This window comes from Nannospalax galili, unplaced genomic scaffold, assembly GCF_000622305.1.
Source record: "Nannospalax galili isolate Female #2095 unplaced genomic scaffold, S.galili_v1.0 scaffold208, whole genome shotgun sequence".
NCBI lineage: Eukaryota > Metazoa > Chordata > Mammalia > Rodentia > Spalacidae > Nannospalax > Nannospalax galili.
In genome coordinates, this window is record NW_008357998.1 from 652,965 (window position 1) to 669,985 (window position 17,021).

Genomic DNA, 17,021 nt, shown 5'->3' on the forward strand with positions numbered 1-17,021 from the left:
GCACTGACTGCTCTTGCAGAGGACCCAGGTTCGATTCCCAGCACCTACATGGTGGCTACAAACTGTCCTTAATGCCAGTTCCAGGGAACTCCAACGCCATCTTCTGACCTCCATGGCATTCCATAACATGGGTGCACTCACATACATGCAGGCAATACACTCATACACATAAAAAATAAAATATTTAAAAAAGAGTTCATTAAATTGGGCAGGGGGCAATGGGGGGCGGTAATTGGGTAGAGAGGAGGAGATCTAAATGCTATCAAATTATATTATATGAAAATCACAGAAATTAAATAAAAAGGCAAAAAAGTAATTTTGGTATGTTGTTAAATCTGTTAATGCTAATATAGTTATTAGAACTAGTCTTTTTAAAAGCTTGCTTATTTTTACTTTATGTGTATAAGTACTTTGCTTATCCTTGGAGGCTAGAAGAGGGTATCAAATCCCTTGGAACTGGAGTTACAGATGGTTGTGAGCCACCATGTGTATGTCAGTCCTAACCCAGGTTCTCAGTATGTTCCTGAAACCACTGAGCCATCTCTCCAGCCCCTAGTATTTTTTTTTCAAGAATGTTTCCTTTTTAAAAAGCAGAGCCCATATATCTGTTTTTAATTTTCTGTTTGTTTGTTTTTTTGATACAGTGTCTCACTGTGTAGCCTAAGTAACCTGGGACTTGATATGTAGATCAGGCTGGCCTTGAACTAACAAGGGATTCACCTACTTCCACTTCCTGGGTGTGTGCCACTTGCCTGGCTGCCCTTAATATTTCAAAAAGATCATAGTGAGTTAGAAAATTTTTTTCATTTGTTTCCTTTGAAGTGTTTCTGCTCTTTTCAGTTTTCATAGCTGGAAACATTTTCTTAAAAATTGACACCTAGTCATACTTTTTAATATGCTTATTTGGTTTAGAAGCATTGACTGAATAGGTTAAATCAACATGTGGCTTAAATTATTCTGTGGGAATGATCTTCAGTAGCCTTTAATTTTATAAAAGTAATAACATTTTCCCTTATTCTGTTTCCTCGGTAGTAGAAATGTTGATTACTAAAGCAATTATCTCATCTACATAGTTTTTCTTTTTGAGACAGGGTCTCAGGTAGTCTAGGCTGGTCTTGAACTTGATATTTAGCCTAAGATAACATTGAACTCCTGATCCTTTTGCCTTGGTCTCCCAAGTGCTGGGATGACAGATGTGCCCCACCATGCCTGGCCTTAATGAATGCATTTCATAGACAGCTTATAGCTTTGAATTCTAAATTTGGCTCAGCACCAACTAGGCTTGGAATTTTGTTCAGTTTACTTTTGCCTTAACAGTAGTTTGGTCTTTTTAATGTAAGAATCTTATGAGTCTTTTAATTTCTTATGTTCTATAAAAATATAATAAAAGTATGCTATCATCTAAGTAAGCTGTCAGAATTCTCTCTGGAAGAATTTTGCCCTAATGTTTGCTTCTGTTCTCAGCCTTTAGAGAAAGCTATTGGAATGGTAGAGGTTTTTTGTTTTTTTTTTTTTTCTTTTGATAGATCTTATGACTCAGTCAAAACACAGCCCAAGAAATACGCCAAATCCAGGTATGACTTTGTGGCAAGGAACAGCAGCGAGCTCTCAGTACTGAAGGATGATGTTCTAGAGGTAATTGATTTCTAGTTCTTATTCTCCTAAGAAAGTGAATTTGTTGTGTGTGTTTCTTTTTTTGTGATATGTATCTAAACATTTTTGAAGGAAATGCTAAGGTCAAGAAATTGTCTTTTGGGTTGGTGAGATAACTCAGTGGTTAAGAGCACTGGCTGCTCTTTCAGAGGATCTGGGTTTGTTCCTAACGCCCACATGTTGGCTAACAATGGTCTGGAACTCCAGTTCCAGGGGATCCAACACCCTCTTTTGGCTTCAGTGGGCATTGCATACATGTGATGCATTTACATACATCCAGGCAGAATATTCATACACAGAAAATAAAAAAATAAGCCAGGTGTGGTGGTACACATCTTTGATCCCAGCACTTGGGAGGCACAGGCAGTTGGATCAGTGGCTCTCTGTGAGATTGAGGCCAGCCTGGTCTACATAGCAAATTCCAGGCCAACTGGGGCTACAGGGGACCCTTTCTCAAAAAAAAATTTCCTAACCAACTAGCTAGCTAACTAACTAGCTAAATAAATATAAATACAAATAAATAAAATAGTCTTTATGACTTTTTATATTCAGTGCAGTCTAGATAGCTATATAGATTTAGAACTGATAACTACTTGACTAGATTTTTCTGACCCCATAATAGAATTGAGCATCAAATAGGAGATATACAGAACACAGAGGATGAAAGAAACGGATTTCTTGGCCTGTGTTATTGTTTTCCTGTCCTCTGAGGTATTCATTTTGGAACCAATCTCATTATCAGTTTAGTAGAGATGACCCCCAATATTGTAATCAAAGGAAACATTTCCTTCTTTCTCTTTTAAAATCCTCTGCACAAATGTAGCCAGCACTCCACTTGGTAACCATATTGAGGATAGTCTTTCTTAGCTTATATCTGAGAGTTCATTTTCTCAAATATATAAGATGAATTATCACAATACATTTTGTTAAAATATTTTTAATACTTTCCCTCTCTATTCAACAAATGCAAATAGTAGAAATTTCTAAGATGGTCATCTTAGTGCTCTGTAAGTACCTCAAATAACACAGGTACATTCTTGAATATAATGTAGATTTGGGTTAGATTTGTCATAGCAATGTGGTACCTATTCCACAGGAATAGTAATAATTCTAATTCTTAGTGTAATCCCGGAGCATTCAATCATCTATATGTTGCTACTCCATTCACTTGATTTTTTTCTTGGCTAAAGTTGATGAATAAAAAATTGAACTTTCTCCAAGAACTGGTGTTCTCATAGAAATCTCACTCTTGTCTCTTGCATGATGACAGATACTTGATGACAGGAAGCAGTGGTGGAAAGTTCGGAATGCAAGCGGAGACTCCGGGTTTGTGCCAAATAACATTCTGGACATCGTGAGGCCCCAAGAACCTGGATTGGGGCGTGCTGACCCCCCATACACACATACCATACAGGTAATTGTGAGTCTAGGAAACACTAAGTACGTGCAGATTTCCACGGACAGAATTGAAATGCCTTTTGTGTGATTAATAATCACTTTGAGATTAAATTGGTTTTACATTTTCAAGAGAAAGAGGATAGTAAAGAGTTACATGTCTTCTGATTTATTTCCCAAGGAGTTCTTTCAAATGGTTAGCAATAAGATATTGTTTTCCTGAATGCTTTTTACCTCAACCTGTAATATTTCTGACATGTGTAAAGAGATTCTTTCTTTTGCCCATAGACTTGGCACTGAGACCAGCTAGAGGGTCCAGGTTTTTCTCCGTCAGCCTTTACCTTCAGAGTGTTTTAAATTTTCTATCACTGGGCTGCATTGAAGTTACATTCATCCAGCCTTAGAGTAACACATGGATTCATTTTGTTTATAACATATCAATATCAATAATATGTGAATTCAGATGGATTACAACATGTTTTCCTTTCTTGATTTTAAGGTTAAAATATCTATGAAACAGATTAGACAGGTCAGCTGTTGCCTCTTGATCAATGACAGATTCTTAAGGCCCACACCAGTTTCAGAATTTTAGTGATCTGCCCACTTTATTCGCCATGACACCTGTACTCGAGACTGGTTCTCTGGAGTGAGGTCTGCCAACAGAGTGAGAACTGGTAGACTTTCCCACGGACAGCCTCTGAACCAAGGCGGCTCCTTTTTCATCTGTGGAACATGGTTTTAATGCTTAATCTTGAGAAAAACATCACTCCTGGCTCCATTATTATCATGACTTTACTGTTATCACTGATTCGTGTGGCAGCTGCTTAGACTACACTAAGGTGAAGCACCTCAATTTTTGCCAGGTCCAGGCTTGATGAATAGCCCTTGTCTGGGCCTTGAATTGGGGTCGTAATCCTGGTTGCCACACTGAGTTTTCTTAGCACTTAAAGGCTTCTTGTGACACTTAAATCTAGAGTAGATCTATACCCTTGTCCAGCAGGACTTCTTAGAATCCATAAGTCAAGCAAGGATTTTAGATAAAGAATTCTCGGGCTGGAGTGATGGCTCAGAGTAGTTAAAAACACTTGCTGCTTTTGCAGAGGACTTGGGTTTGGCTCCCAGCACCCACATGGAAACTCACAACTCACTGTATCTCTAGTTCCATGGGACCTGATGGCCTCCATGGACTCCAGGCACATACCTAGTGCACATCCATACATGAAAGCAATCACTCATACACATAAAAATGAAAATAAATAAATCTTAATAAAAATAAAGAATTCTTGTGGCTGGTCATGGAGATACACGCCCATCATCCCAGCATTTGGTAGGTAGACACAGGAGAATCAGGAGTTCAGTGTTATTTAGGGTTAACATAGTAAGTTCAAGGCCGGTCTGCTATGTGAGACCCTGTCTTAAACAGAAGAAGAAAAAGGATCATGAGACGAAAGGTTGGTGTTTCTGTGTCTCCGTGACCTAAAGGGATGGCGGTAGGAATTCTGTTTGCTGTGCTGTTTTGCTGACCAGATGTGACGTTCACATATACTTTTACCAATTGTCTGTCATCAGCTGTTGATGCCAAAGAAGGAGTTTGAGTTGTTCAAGGTACGGTCTGCTCTGTTTCCTCTGGATTTTTGCAGTGGATTTTCTTACTTAATTTTCAGTATCTTTTCTTTTTCTAACTTACCACTTCTCTGAGCTTGAAATCTGGTCACCTGGCATAACACATAACTTCTCTTTGAGTGATGAGTACCAGGGTTTTGTTTGCTTTCTTCAAAGACTTTTGATCTTGTCCTTAAATAGTGACAAAATACATGCTTGAAATGTGTGCCTGACACACTGAGGGTGTTTATCCTTTGAGATGTATGGGTACTAAAAAATTTGTACTCATGAGAAAGCATAGCAAGCGCTATTTACAAAGGATGTCCCGTGGTGCCCTGGGTGAACAGAATCCAAGAGTTTATATTTTAGGTGTTAAAAATAATTACTCAAATTGAATTTTGTATGTGTGAATGGTTGTGGGGATTAGGGAAACTCCAAAAGTGACTTATACTTGCAAATAACATGCATTCTAAGTATCTTTCCAAACTTGGGATATCCTAAAAACCAGTCTACCATCCACTGCCTTTTCCTTCGTGTGTGATTACTGGCTTGAGCCATGAGTTGACTTTCTGTTTAAAGCTCAACTCTGTCTAAAATGGGCCGGCATGATGGGTATATACCACAGGCAAAGAGAGTGCTCGGGGAAACACACACCCTGTTCTTCCCGACTCCACCCTCTCACAGAACCTCATCATATATTTTTGTCAACCTTGGTACAACCAAGAACTGTTTTTTAAGTGTTCACAAGTTTCAGGAGTTTGTTTTGCTACTTTGGGTAAATAGAGACTTGAAGTCCTTGTGAGGATAGCATATTTTGGCTATTTCCTTTCAAATTTTCCACACTGTCTCACTGGTTTCCAATATTTTTGTATGTGAGTATGAATGCAGGATGTGTTAGGAGTATGTAAAAGCCTGTTCATTCTCCTCCTCCTCCTCCTCCTCCTCCTCCTCCTCCTCTTCTCTCCCTCCCTTCCCCTCTCTTCCCCCCTCTGTCTGTCTCCTCTCTGTCTCTGTTTCTGTCTCTCTCTATATCTCTCTGTGTTTGTCTCCTCTCTGTCTTTGTGTCTTTCCCTCTCTCTCACTCTCTGTCTCCTCTGTGCATCTGTCTATGTCTCTCTGTATCTCTGTGTCTCTCTGTCTATGCCTCTGTCTCTGTCTCTCTGTCTTCCTGTTTCTATCTCTATCTCTGTCTCTGTGTAGATTTTAGGGTGAGGGTCTACTTTGAGAGGCATGGAAAACACTCTGCCCATTTAACACCTGAAAACTCTGGACCAAGGTCAATAAAAACATCCAGATCTTGTAAAATCACAACATGTAACTGTCTTGTGGCACCAGTGTCACTCTGAAGGGATTCCTATCCTTAACCAACTCGTAATATTTCTCCAAAGGATAGAGTAAGATGGAAATGAAAACATCTTCAGAAAAATATTCCAGTCATTCATATATCCTATGATACTATCACTGTTACCTGTGTCTAAAAACACCCGAGGAAATCACCCCTCCCCACCCAGCTCTCTTCAGAATGACTAGGCAGGTACATCACATTTATGCAGAGTCCAGTGATGCTCAGACTCTCACAATGTAGAACACCAGTGACTTGCAGTTCATGTTACCCGCCTTGTCACTGGTTCATTCCCGTGCATTTCTTGGATGCCAGTATCTTGACATTGTTGTGAAGAGTGATGGGAAGCCCAGCGCTCAGCTGTTCCTCTGCAGCAGCGTGCTGCACGCCTGTCCCCAGGTCACCAGCAGTGGCTTTACCCTTGCCCTGGTGCGGCTATGTTAAAGAGCTGTGACCCTCCTGCCCCTCCTCAGATACACTTCACATACTTTCCTGGTTCCATCCATTGTTACTAAAATTTTAAACTAAAGCTGGATGTGGTAGGTAATTCATACCTGTCATCCCAGTGTTTGGGAGACTGGAGTAGGAGGATTTCTAGAGTTCGAGGCCAGTCTGTGCTTCCAAGTGAGTTCTGGGCCAGCCTGGGCTGCAGCGTTTTGATTCCTGTGCTGTATCAAGGCAGCTACTGATCCATTACAGAACCAGCTTCCCCATGATGAATATCAGTGACATGGCACTCTGAAGCACCATCTGTTGTACACTCATCACCTACGGACTCCCTGGAGTCCCCCAACAACCCGATGAAGTGGCCCCATGTTGCATAGTGAACTTAGGCACAGGAGAAGTAAGAGTCCCCGAGTTACGCAGCAGCATGAAGCCAGGACTGGGACCCAGCCCCATGGATCCAGAGCCAGTGCTCTGACTTACTTGACTATTCCAGGAATAGGGTTCTTGGTGAAAGGTTGCAATCTCTTTCTGTGTAAACGTAGGTTTTGTTCTATGACTACTTAACGAGGTATGTTCTCAGAACAGCCCTGCTTTGCATTCAATGCATCTCAATGCATTTTGCCTTGAGGACAGTCAATCGGACCAGTCGTACTTCTTAAAATGAACTTTTTGCCTTATGTGTCCATTTTTAAAATTTTATCTGCTTTATTTTTTAACAATTTAGAAAAATTGCACCTGTGACATTGATTGACTTACAAGGTGGGCACTTTGTGGATGGTATAAACTGTTTCTGTGCAGCTCTTCAAACTCAACAAATGCTTTAAAAAAGGACACAGGTTTCTCTTCTGTTTGTCTCCTGTGTGCGGTGCTGGTCTGGATGAACGGGTGTAGTTCCTGGTGAAACCTGGGCAGCACTGGCCTCTGTTCACACCCTGTCAGGGATTCTGTACTGATGGCAGAGGTGCTCGTACTTGGTGCCAGTGGTGAATAGGTGTTGAATTGTCACCTGACATCCCCAAGAGTCCGGGCTATTTAATAATCTTCACATTCTCGGTGATTCTTAACAGCTCTCTAATGGCAGATTCTCACCTAATGTGTTTCCCCCATGGCTTCAGCTGCATTTTCAAAGTAAAAGAGGGAGAGGAGTGATAGAATTTACAAAGGTGTGTGTGTGTGTGTGTGTGTGTGTGTGTGGTGAATGAAACCACAGGGAAGAGAAATAAATGCTTTTAAAAGATTATGGGAACATGGTATGGCTTTTGATTAAAATGTTATAGAGCAGCACAGGGCTTTGTAACATCTTTTCTGAGCAACAGATGGACCCCAGGGTGCTTTCTCTTCATCCAGAATCTCCTTGCCACATAATGTTTCTTGATATTTCTTTTGACTTGATTCCCAGGCTTCTAGCACATGACTGTCTCCTGGAATGACCCTTTCCCACAGGGATTCTTGTGCTCTATATGAGAATCAGAAATTGCTTCCTTGCCTGGTCTTTTTTTAATACATCTCACAGCCCTGCAAAGGAAGTCTTTTATGTATTATTAAATACTAAGTGCACATGTTTATTTATTTTTTATTTTTTATTTTTTTGAGACAGGGTCTCCCTGTAGCCCCAGCTGTCCTGGAACTCACTATGTAGACCAGGCTGGCCTCGAACTCACAAAGATCCACCTGCCTCTGCCTCCCAAGTGCTGGGATTAAAGGTGTGTGCCACCACGCCCGGCTTGTTTATTATTTTTATAGTTTCTCTTATGCCACCAAGACATAACCATTATCAAGTCTCATGCATCCAGCACCACCCTATTGATACAGAACTTGGTGGTCACAGATTGTGCCCCAAGCCAGGTTCAGCTACCCCTTATAAATAAGCCAAAAGGGCCAAATTAGCACTGGAAAGTAGAAAAAAGGGCATTCAGTCTGGCCACATTGGGAAGAGGGACACAAAAATTCATTGAATCCCCCAAGTCCATCTCAGGGGTCTTGAAATGAGATTAAAGTTTACATAGAGGGCCAAGGATTTGTACATCTAAGCAGTTCTGGTCAGGGTGTGGTCCTGCCCATCACCCTAGATTCCTAGGGAAATCCCCATTTCTTTGGGGCCCATAATTTCAATGTTCTGACGTCAGGTTGAGAGGTACAAAGGTCTCTTTAGAATGTCTTCATTTCTGCCAGGCCACTTATACCATCGTCTATATTTCCTGGCTATTGTGGCATCATGGGGAAACCCTAATCTGTATTGGTTGATGAAGGGTCTTGGCCTGGTTCTGTCGCTAGCTAGGTGTGTGACCTTTCCTTTTTCTTGGTTCCAGTTTGCTTAGCTGGGAACTGTGCCAGGCTGTAAGACTGCTCCAACCCAGTGTAGATGTAGAATTCTCTCATCCTCATGTACATGCTTAAATAGCCCTAAATTAAAGTGGAAGCATTTTCTGGAGTTGACTATTAAACCACCAACTCTTCTCATTTCAGCCCAAGTCATTAATTCTTTGTTTAAGTTCAATCCAGATGTTAAGATACTGGTGGAAAGAGAATAAACATCTTACTAACATCACCTTCATGGCCTTCAGCCAAGACATCTTCCTGTTTATATGCAATGCTTAGAAGTTGTTTGAAATTGCTCCCAGAAAATCCTGCTCTTTAGAGAGAGCTTTTAAACAAGGATGGCTATCTATTTTTAAATAAATCCATTTATTGTATACATTTTGGGTATACAAATGATATTGAGTGTGCATACAGTATAGTAAAATGGTTACAGTAGAAAACCAATGAGCACTGTTCATCAACTCACATAGCTACCACTCTTGACCATGTGGCAAGAACAGTCACGTGGCAGAATCCTGAACCATCAATAAACTCTAGCCCTCATGCTCTACATTAGATTTTTCTACTTATTCACCCTACATATCTTCTGACTTGTATCATGTGATCTTCCTCTTCCCATTTTCTGCACCTACCACCCCACTCCTGGAACCACTGTTTCTCTGTCTCTGTATACTTGCCCCAGGTGTATTCTTTTATCAACTCTGTGGATAAAATGAACCCATCTTTCATTCTTAACATAATGCTTCTATGTTCAAGTATTTGTTACTGAAATGGTCTGACTCTGTTGTTTATCCTGTACATTGAGCTGGAAGACAAGTAAGCATGATGGAAATTAATTATATATATTTACAAACTCCTTCACTGGTGGACTTGTGGGCAGGTAATTTTACTGTAAAAACCCACTTTGCTTGTGTTTTCTGACATTTGATGTAAATTATAATTGATATTCTTTTAGTTACACCCCTATGCTAATTTTCTCATTTAATGTGATTTGCTCCCTTTCCTAATAGCAATTACTTGGCGAGCTGTCAGAGGTAACCCACATACGTTCCCTCCTGGCAGTTCTTCCTGTAATATTTTGGATTCAGTCTGTGGACTTAACACCCTCCAAATACTCCAGCTGGATGGTTTTCATTGCAAAGTTTCAGAGAGACCAAATTTAAAGGGGAAAAAATGGTGTAATTCAAAACAGGGTAAAGATTTAAGAACAGTTCTATGTCAGTACCTTTGTTGAACTTACTTGCATAATTTCCCCTCTGAAGCAGGATCTGGTATGAATCAGAAATCAGAAACTCATCCCTCAATAACTTTCCTTACTGCCTGAGAAATTTTACTCAGTTTTGGTTACTAAAGAAAAGTGACTCACTTCCATCTTAATTATCAGTAGGAAAGTACGTTTCCTATGAGGTCTAGTCATTCTGACTTCTTTCAGAGAAAGACACAGAGATACTTTGTTTCCTTTCAGTGGAGGTTTACATTTGTGAGAGATTGTGGATTTGACTTAGGAAGTGACAGTATCATGCAAAAGTGAATCCAAACCAGGTGATCAATCTGCTCACTGTGCCCTGCATGGAGGGGTTTAGCGGAATGTGGGACTTTCTCTGGTAATTCCTTGGGAAGGTCCTGGCCAGGGTTTCACATTCAAGAAGTGGAGCATTAGCATTGTGGGTGCAGGAGGAAAAGGCTCCAGATGCATTCCTGCTTTTTATAGCTTGAGGTGTATGGGGGTTTGTGCCTCAACCAGAAAAAGCCTAGAGGCAGGAGTATGAAAAAAAGAGTGGGAGCTGGGTCATAGGTAAAGGGGATCAGGAAATATGGGAAGGGACACACAACAGAGATTTGAACAATTGGTATTGACTCTGAATGACACTTCAGAATGGGCTACGCTAATTCAGAGCATCCAGTCCTCTGCTTGTCAGAGGTTGGAACTGAGTCAGAAAGAGAGGGCTTAGGGAGAAAGGAAAATATGCAAGTAAATATAATTTATGGTATTATTTATGAAAATGTGCTTCATATGGCTTTGGAAAATGTCACATCGGTTTAATTCTTTAAACCTGCTGTGTGAGGTCAGTTGATACTCTTGCGTTGTATGGTAGTAATGGATGACCGAACTGAAGACCGAGTACTTGGTGAGTCTGTCTTCAGGCTCCACCATGATGCTATTACATAGTGTATTGAGTTTCTCACTTTATTATTTGATGGATAGAAAAAAACACTAGCTGCTCTTGTTTTCATGAAAGCAGAAAGTATAAATCATATCGTGGGATTTAGAGCACATAGCAGTTTTTGTTGGTATAAGCTCTAAAAACAATCATTTAAATTCTGACATTTATGAAACATCAATCAATGTGAGAATTCATTAACCCTTCATGAAATTAAATACAAAGGGATTCTTGCCTAGGGAATGTTGCATATATATTATTTTGGTGTGTGCTAAGTATTACATTTTGGTGATGTTTGCTATGTTTTGATTGCTTTAAATATTTTTTGGCCCAAATATAAGAGGAATATCTTGTGGGGGTATGAGGACCTGACAATACATTCTGATTTTTTTTTTTTAACTGAGTATATTAGAAGTTTTTCTAGACCTGGATGCCACAATGTTCTTCTTACCCCTAACTTTGTGACAGACTCTTAACCCATCCATTTTTCCCTCTCTTCCTTCCTCCCTGCCCCACACCATCTAGGAACACTGTATGCCCGTCTTTTAGTCCTCTGTCCATCCCTGTATCTTACCCTTCCATCCTCTCCAGCCCACTGGTAGGTGACTCATAGCCTTTGAGAAACAGCAGCAAACACAGAGTGCCCCTTCCCACACAGCTTTCCACAGACACTAGTCATTTGCTGTGAAGGCACCTTGATAAAGATTGGTGTGTTGTTTTTTGAGTGACAATTTAATTTAAAAATAACATGTGTGGTGTGGTGGTTTTGATCTCTGTGGAAATCCAGGAAGGGTCTCTTAAAAATCAAGGTTGTCTTATATTTGGGCCAATTCAGAAGTGAAAAGTAAATATTGTTCTAATAAAAGGGCCAGATTTCCAAAAGGTATATTTGCATTTTATCTGCTGACCCTAAATTTTAATTAAAATTGTGTTAGTGCTGTGTTTAAACTTTATCTCAATCACAACTCATTGATTACTGCGTTTTGATTCCTCAAAGAGGTGCCTTTTGAGAATTTGGAGCCCCTTACAATGCAGTTATCTGTTCAATATATTGTCTTATTTTTAAGTTTTAAATACTGTGTGTTTAAATAATATACATATACATAGATACTGTTTTATCACAGCCTGATCATTTTGTACGTTATATCACATCTTAATTTGTAAATACAACTCACTGCCCACATGCCTTTTTTCTCCTCTTTCTCTCCCTTCTCTTTGAATTCCTCCTCCTCCTCCTCTTTTTCCTTCTCTTCCTCCTCCTCTTCCTCCTCCTCCTTATTTCTCCTCCTTTTCTTTTGGTGGGTAGTGGGTGGAACCAGAGCTTTGTGCATGTTAGGTAAATGATCCACATCCCCAGTCTGAATGACTTGATTATATCTTTATCCTTAAAGGCATCCAATCCACAATATTCCCATTTTTAACAAAGAAAATTTACAATGCAAATAAATTAGCAATAACATAGTGGCAGAAAAGGTTGTGCCTTGAAAAAGCTGATAGTAGCCAGGCGTGGTGGCGCATGTCTTTAATCCCAGCGCTCGGGAGGCAGAGGCACTGCCTTGTGAGTTCAAGGCCAGCCTGGTCTACATAGTGAGTTCCAGGACAGCTGGAGCTACAGGGAGATCCTGTCTCAAAAAGACAAAAAGAAAAAAGAAAAAAGCTGATAGTAACAATTTAAAGTTATTTGCTTATTTTACAAGCATCATCCTTTTATTTACTAAAATTATTCGTCATTCCGTAACAAACTCTTTGTAAACAACAGAATTGGAAATATTTGAGTGCAACATGCATTTTAAAAATGGAGTGATGCTCAATGCTATTATCTTGCAATGCTATTATCTTGCAATGCCATTAGAAATTATTATTAGCTTAAATTGTAGAATAATCAGTTTTTATTCTACCCTAATCTTGTGTGATTCCAAGTCTAATCATAGTTTTCTTGACTTTTATTGTTATTATTTGTTCTTGGTTTGTCTTTACCATTCTTTAACTCATGTGTTAGCTTTGAACAGATATGTAGAATGTTTTGAAAATGACTTCAGTGATTATCTTGTCATACTGGATTAAAAGTGTGCACATGTACACCTATACATGCCCCCAATTGATATGTACTTACAGAAGAAAGTTTACAAATAAATATTCAGTGATGCCATGTGAATGTGAAATTCACTTTCCTAGCCTAGATTCATATACATACATATATATATATATATATACACATTTCAAGTTATTTGTCCTTTTCTAGAAACAGAGGATGGAGTATGGTCCAAGACCAACTGATACTCCTTCTGCCCCATCACCTCCTCCAACACCAGCGCCTGTTCCTGTCCCCCTTCCACCTTCTGCACCAGCACCCGTCCCTGTGTCCAAGTTTCCAGCAAACGTCACCCGTCAGAACAGCAGCTCCAGCGACAGTGGAGGCAGTGTGGTGCGAGACAGCCAGAAATACAAACAAATTCCAGTGGACCGTAAGTCTCCACCAAGCCTGCTATTACTAAGCATGATAAATGGAAGAATAATTCCTCATATCTCCTAGATATTTTCTCTGGTTTCTCATTCTCTAAGTAATTCAGAGAAGCTGGAAGTTCTTTCCACGCTCTGAGGTGTGGATCTCCACATACTCCAATGCTGTTTCTGTTGAACGCAGCCTTGAGCCAGACATATTGGGATTTGGCTAGTGAACATCACTCACTAGCTGGATGAGTTCAACGTTTTAATAATCCTCTGAGCATTTCAGTGTTTGAGAGATGGAGCAGGTTGAGGGGGAACTGATGCCATCTGTTTCCTAGGACAAATGTGAAGCTTTTATTGTGTGAAGTCTTCTATGTGTTTTTGGAAGGTGCCCCACTCTCCGTCTCCCAGAAGATATTTGGTATTGTCTGGAGGTATTTTTTTGGTTGTCACAACTAGGGCATGCTACTGACATCTAATAGGTAGAAGTCCGGGAGGTTTAGCAACATCCTGCATTGCACAGGACAATCTGAAACGTCGACAGTGCTGAGGTTGAAAACCCTTGATTGATTTTGACCAGCGTATGACACTTTATAAGCAGTTACAATAAGCTCTGTCACTGTCTACTCTTCTTCTCTCTCCCCTCCCCTCATCCCCCCTTCTCATCCCTCCTCCTGCTTTTCTTCCTTGTGTTCGCTATTATAAAATATGTACACAGTCACATTAATTTAACATAACCACCTGCCAACAACCTCAGATTTGCCTCCAAATTAATTTTCATGTGATTTGATGTTGCATTTCCATGATATCATTTTAAGTTTGCATTTTCATGAGAATGATTTTTATGAGAACCACACTTAAATAAGGGAAAAGAAAAGATCTTTAGGCGACTTTGGATTATCTGTGTTGGGAAAGAGCAGTGCAGGTATCTTAAAAATGGAAGATAATGCTGAGATGGTTTTGTTTTACCTTTGGTTTATGGCACATCTGTTTAATGTCAGTTATGTTTGTAAAGCATTACGAATCAATTGCTTAACTTGTTATGTAAAACTCTTGGAAAACTAGAGCCAGGGAGATATTTCCTATATTTTCTTTTTTTAAAAAAAAAAATCATTAATTTTTCGATTTGTTTATTTTTACTTTATATATATGTATGTTTTGCCTACATGTATGTAAGTGCATAATGTGTGTGCAATGCACACAGAGGCTAGAACAGGGGCATCAGATCCCCTGGATCTGGAGTCATGGATGGTTGTTAGCCACCATATGGGTGCTGGGAACTGAACCCAGGTCCTCTGCAAGAGCAGCCAGTGCTCTTGACATTGAACCATCTCCCCAGCCCCCATTTCCTATATTTTCAATATGATAATAGATTGGGTTAGCATTTGTGGAAAACTTATTTCTGCATTCTGTCAGGACTGGCCATACCCCAGACTCTTCTGCCCTTTTCCCTCTCTGTAAATATTCTTTTACTGTAAATGAAAAATCTGTTTCCACTTCCTTCAGTACGATGTATATTCTCAGAAGAGAAATGACACACAGCTTCCTCTTGACACTGAGTTTCATCTCTGACATTCAGGTGCATATATTGAACTATTAACCTCAGAGCCAAGATCAGATGCCTGAGGCTCGAGTTCAAACCACAATCCTGAATCCTTCACTGGTCTTTTCACCCAGTGAGTCATAGCTACATCTACTCAGTCATTATCATGTTTTTGGTACCTTAAAAATAATAAAGAAGAGGGGGCTGGTAAGATGGCTCAGCAGTTAAGAGTGTTGACTGCTCTTGCAGAGGACCCAGGTTCAATTCCCAGTACTCACATGGTGGCTAACAACCATCTGTTACTCCAGTTCCAGGGGATCTGGCCTCCACAGGCATTGCATGACATGGTTGTATTTACATGCATCAGACATAACACTCATACACATAAAATAAAAATAAAGGTTTTTAAAAAGTGATAAAGAGAAGGAAAAAAATATTGACATTTAACTGTTCTAGAAGGTCTGGTTAAATGTACCAGCCACAAACCTCTTTTATGCAGGATTTCCTCTCCCTGAGGATGGCAGATTTAAATCACCTTCATATTCATGTTTCACATCATTAGAAAATCAAAGAGGGGCCTAAAAAAGGGCTCTGCAGGTAAAGGTGCTTACCAGCAAGCCTGACGATCGATCAGGTCAGATCTCCCGGGACCCAAGTGATGAAATGAGAGAAGTGACTGTCACAAGCTGTCCTCCAACCTCCACACACACCTACATATCTACATCTACACAGATCCACATGAAATAAATAAATAGTGGTAAACAGTAATGAATAGAAAGCTGAAGAAAAAATGAAATATTGTTAATGAACTCTATATAGCAGAAATAATTGCAGAGTATGAAGTATATATAACTCTAATTAAATATACTACTAAGAAATTTAAATACATGTGAGCTTTTAAAAGATGGTTCTTCTTCAAAGATACAAAGGAAATAGTTTTCAGATGAGAACTTTCTTTAAATATTTGTTTTTGTTTCCCTTAGGAAAATGCCCCTCTGAGGAATGGCTGTTCCTTTCTTGATTCTTCCCACAAGTTTCTAACCATTTCTCTGCTCCAATACGTCAGTGCAGTAATATTTGACACTGTAGCACTCTTTTTCTAGGCCTGGGATCAGAGTTCAGAGGCATCCAGTCCCCTTTTGGAGCAGTATGTGGGTTGGAACAGCATGTTCTTTGTCCCGTTTGAGGAAACCCAGGAGTAACCGAATGGGAAAGTTGGACTATTTTTAAGAGACAGAGCTCTCCTGATAATTTAGACTCATCATTTTTCCAGTCTGGTTTTCATAAATGAAAGGGTGATAAAGGTCTATGAAATATAAAGATCTCTCCCCAAATTGACACATACACAAGTTTCCTTAAAATAATCTTGTAATTACTTATATAAAATTATTTTAAAAATTATCTCCGGAATATAGTATGGCATTAAATAAATGTATTTCCTTTTAATGAACATGAATATTTCTTGATGGTACTCTTTTGGAGAGCAGTTTTGTTCTGAGCCAATGTCAGGACTTTCTAATTGTCTTCAGAAGCAGACAGACATGATTAAGTGTATGCTTCGTGAGGGCCATGTCTCTCTCAAGATAAAGTTTCTTTTGCTGCTGCATTCTCTGCTCGTTCCCTGAAGTTAAAAATGAAATGGAAAGACCTAGAAAATAAATAGCCACGAACAAGGCCATGAAGCTAAAAATGCCCTTTTTTTTAAAAAAAAAAAAAAAAATACAGCAAAAGGTTAGGGGGATGCCTCAGTAGATAAAGTGCTTGCTGTGAAACCACAAGAATCTGAGTTCAGATCCCCAGAACCCAGGTAAAAAGCTGGGTGTTGCTATGAACATCTGTAACCTTAGCATATCACATGGGGCTGAGACAGGTATGCAGAGCTCACTGGCCGGCCAACCTAGCCTGAGCTGCGAGGTCCAGGTTCAGTGAGAGACCTGTCTGAAAACATAAGGTAGACAGTGTTGAAGAAGACACTCAAGTCTGATCTCTGGCCTCCACAGGTAAATACAAGCTTGCATTTTCCAGCAACAAGCACACACACACGCACACGCACACACACACACACACACACACCCACACACACAGCAGCAGCAGCAGCAGCCGGAGCAGC

At 39.9% G+C, this 17,021-nt stretch overlaps 1 protein-coding gene across 1 annotated transcript in view; it reads left to right on the plus strand.

The window, feature by feature from the left end:
- Eps8 (epidermal growth factor receptor pathway substrate 8) overlaps nt 1–17,021 on the plus strand; it is a gene marked incomplete in the record, with an annotated part of 199,901 nt that overhangs the window by 169,428 nt on the left and 13,452 nt on the right. Inside the window, 3 exon segments of the mRNA XM_029557658.1 lie at nt 1,527–1,635; nt 2,924–3,067; nt 13,163–13,385. Of these exon segments, the coding sequence (XP_029413518.1) occupies nt 1,527–1,635; nt 2,924–3,067; nt 13,163–13,385 (476 nt within the window).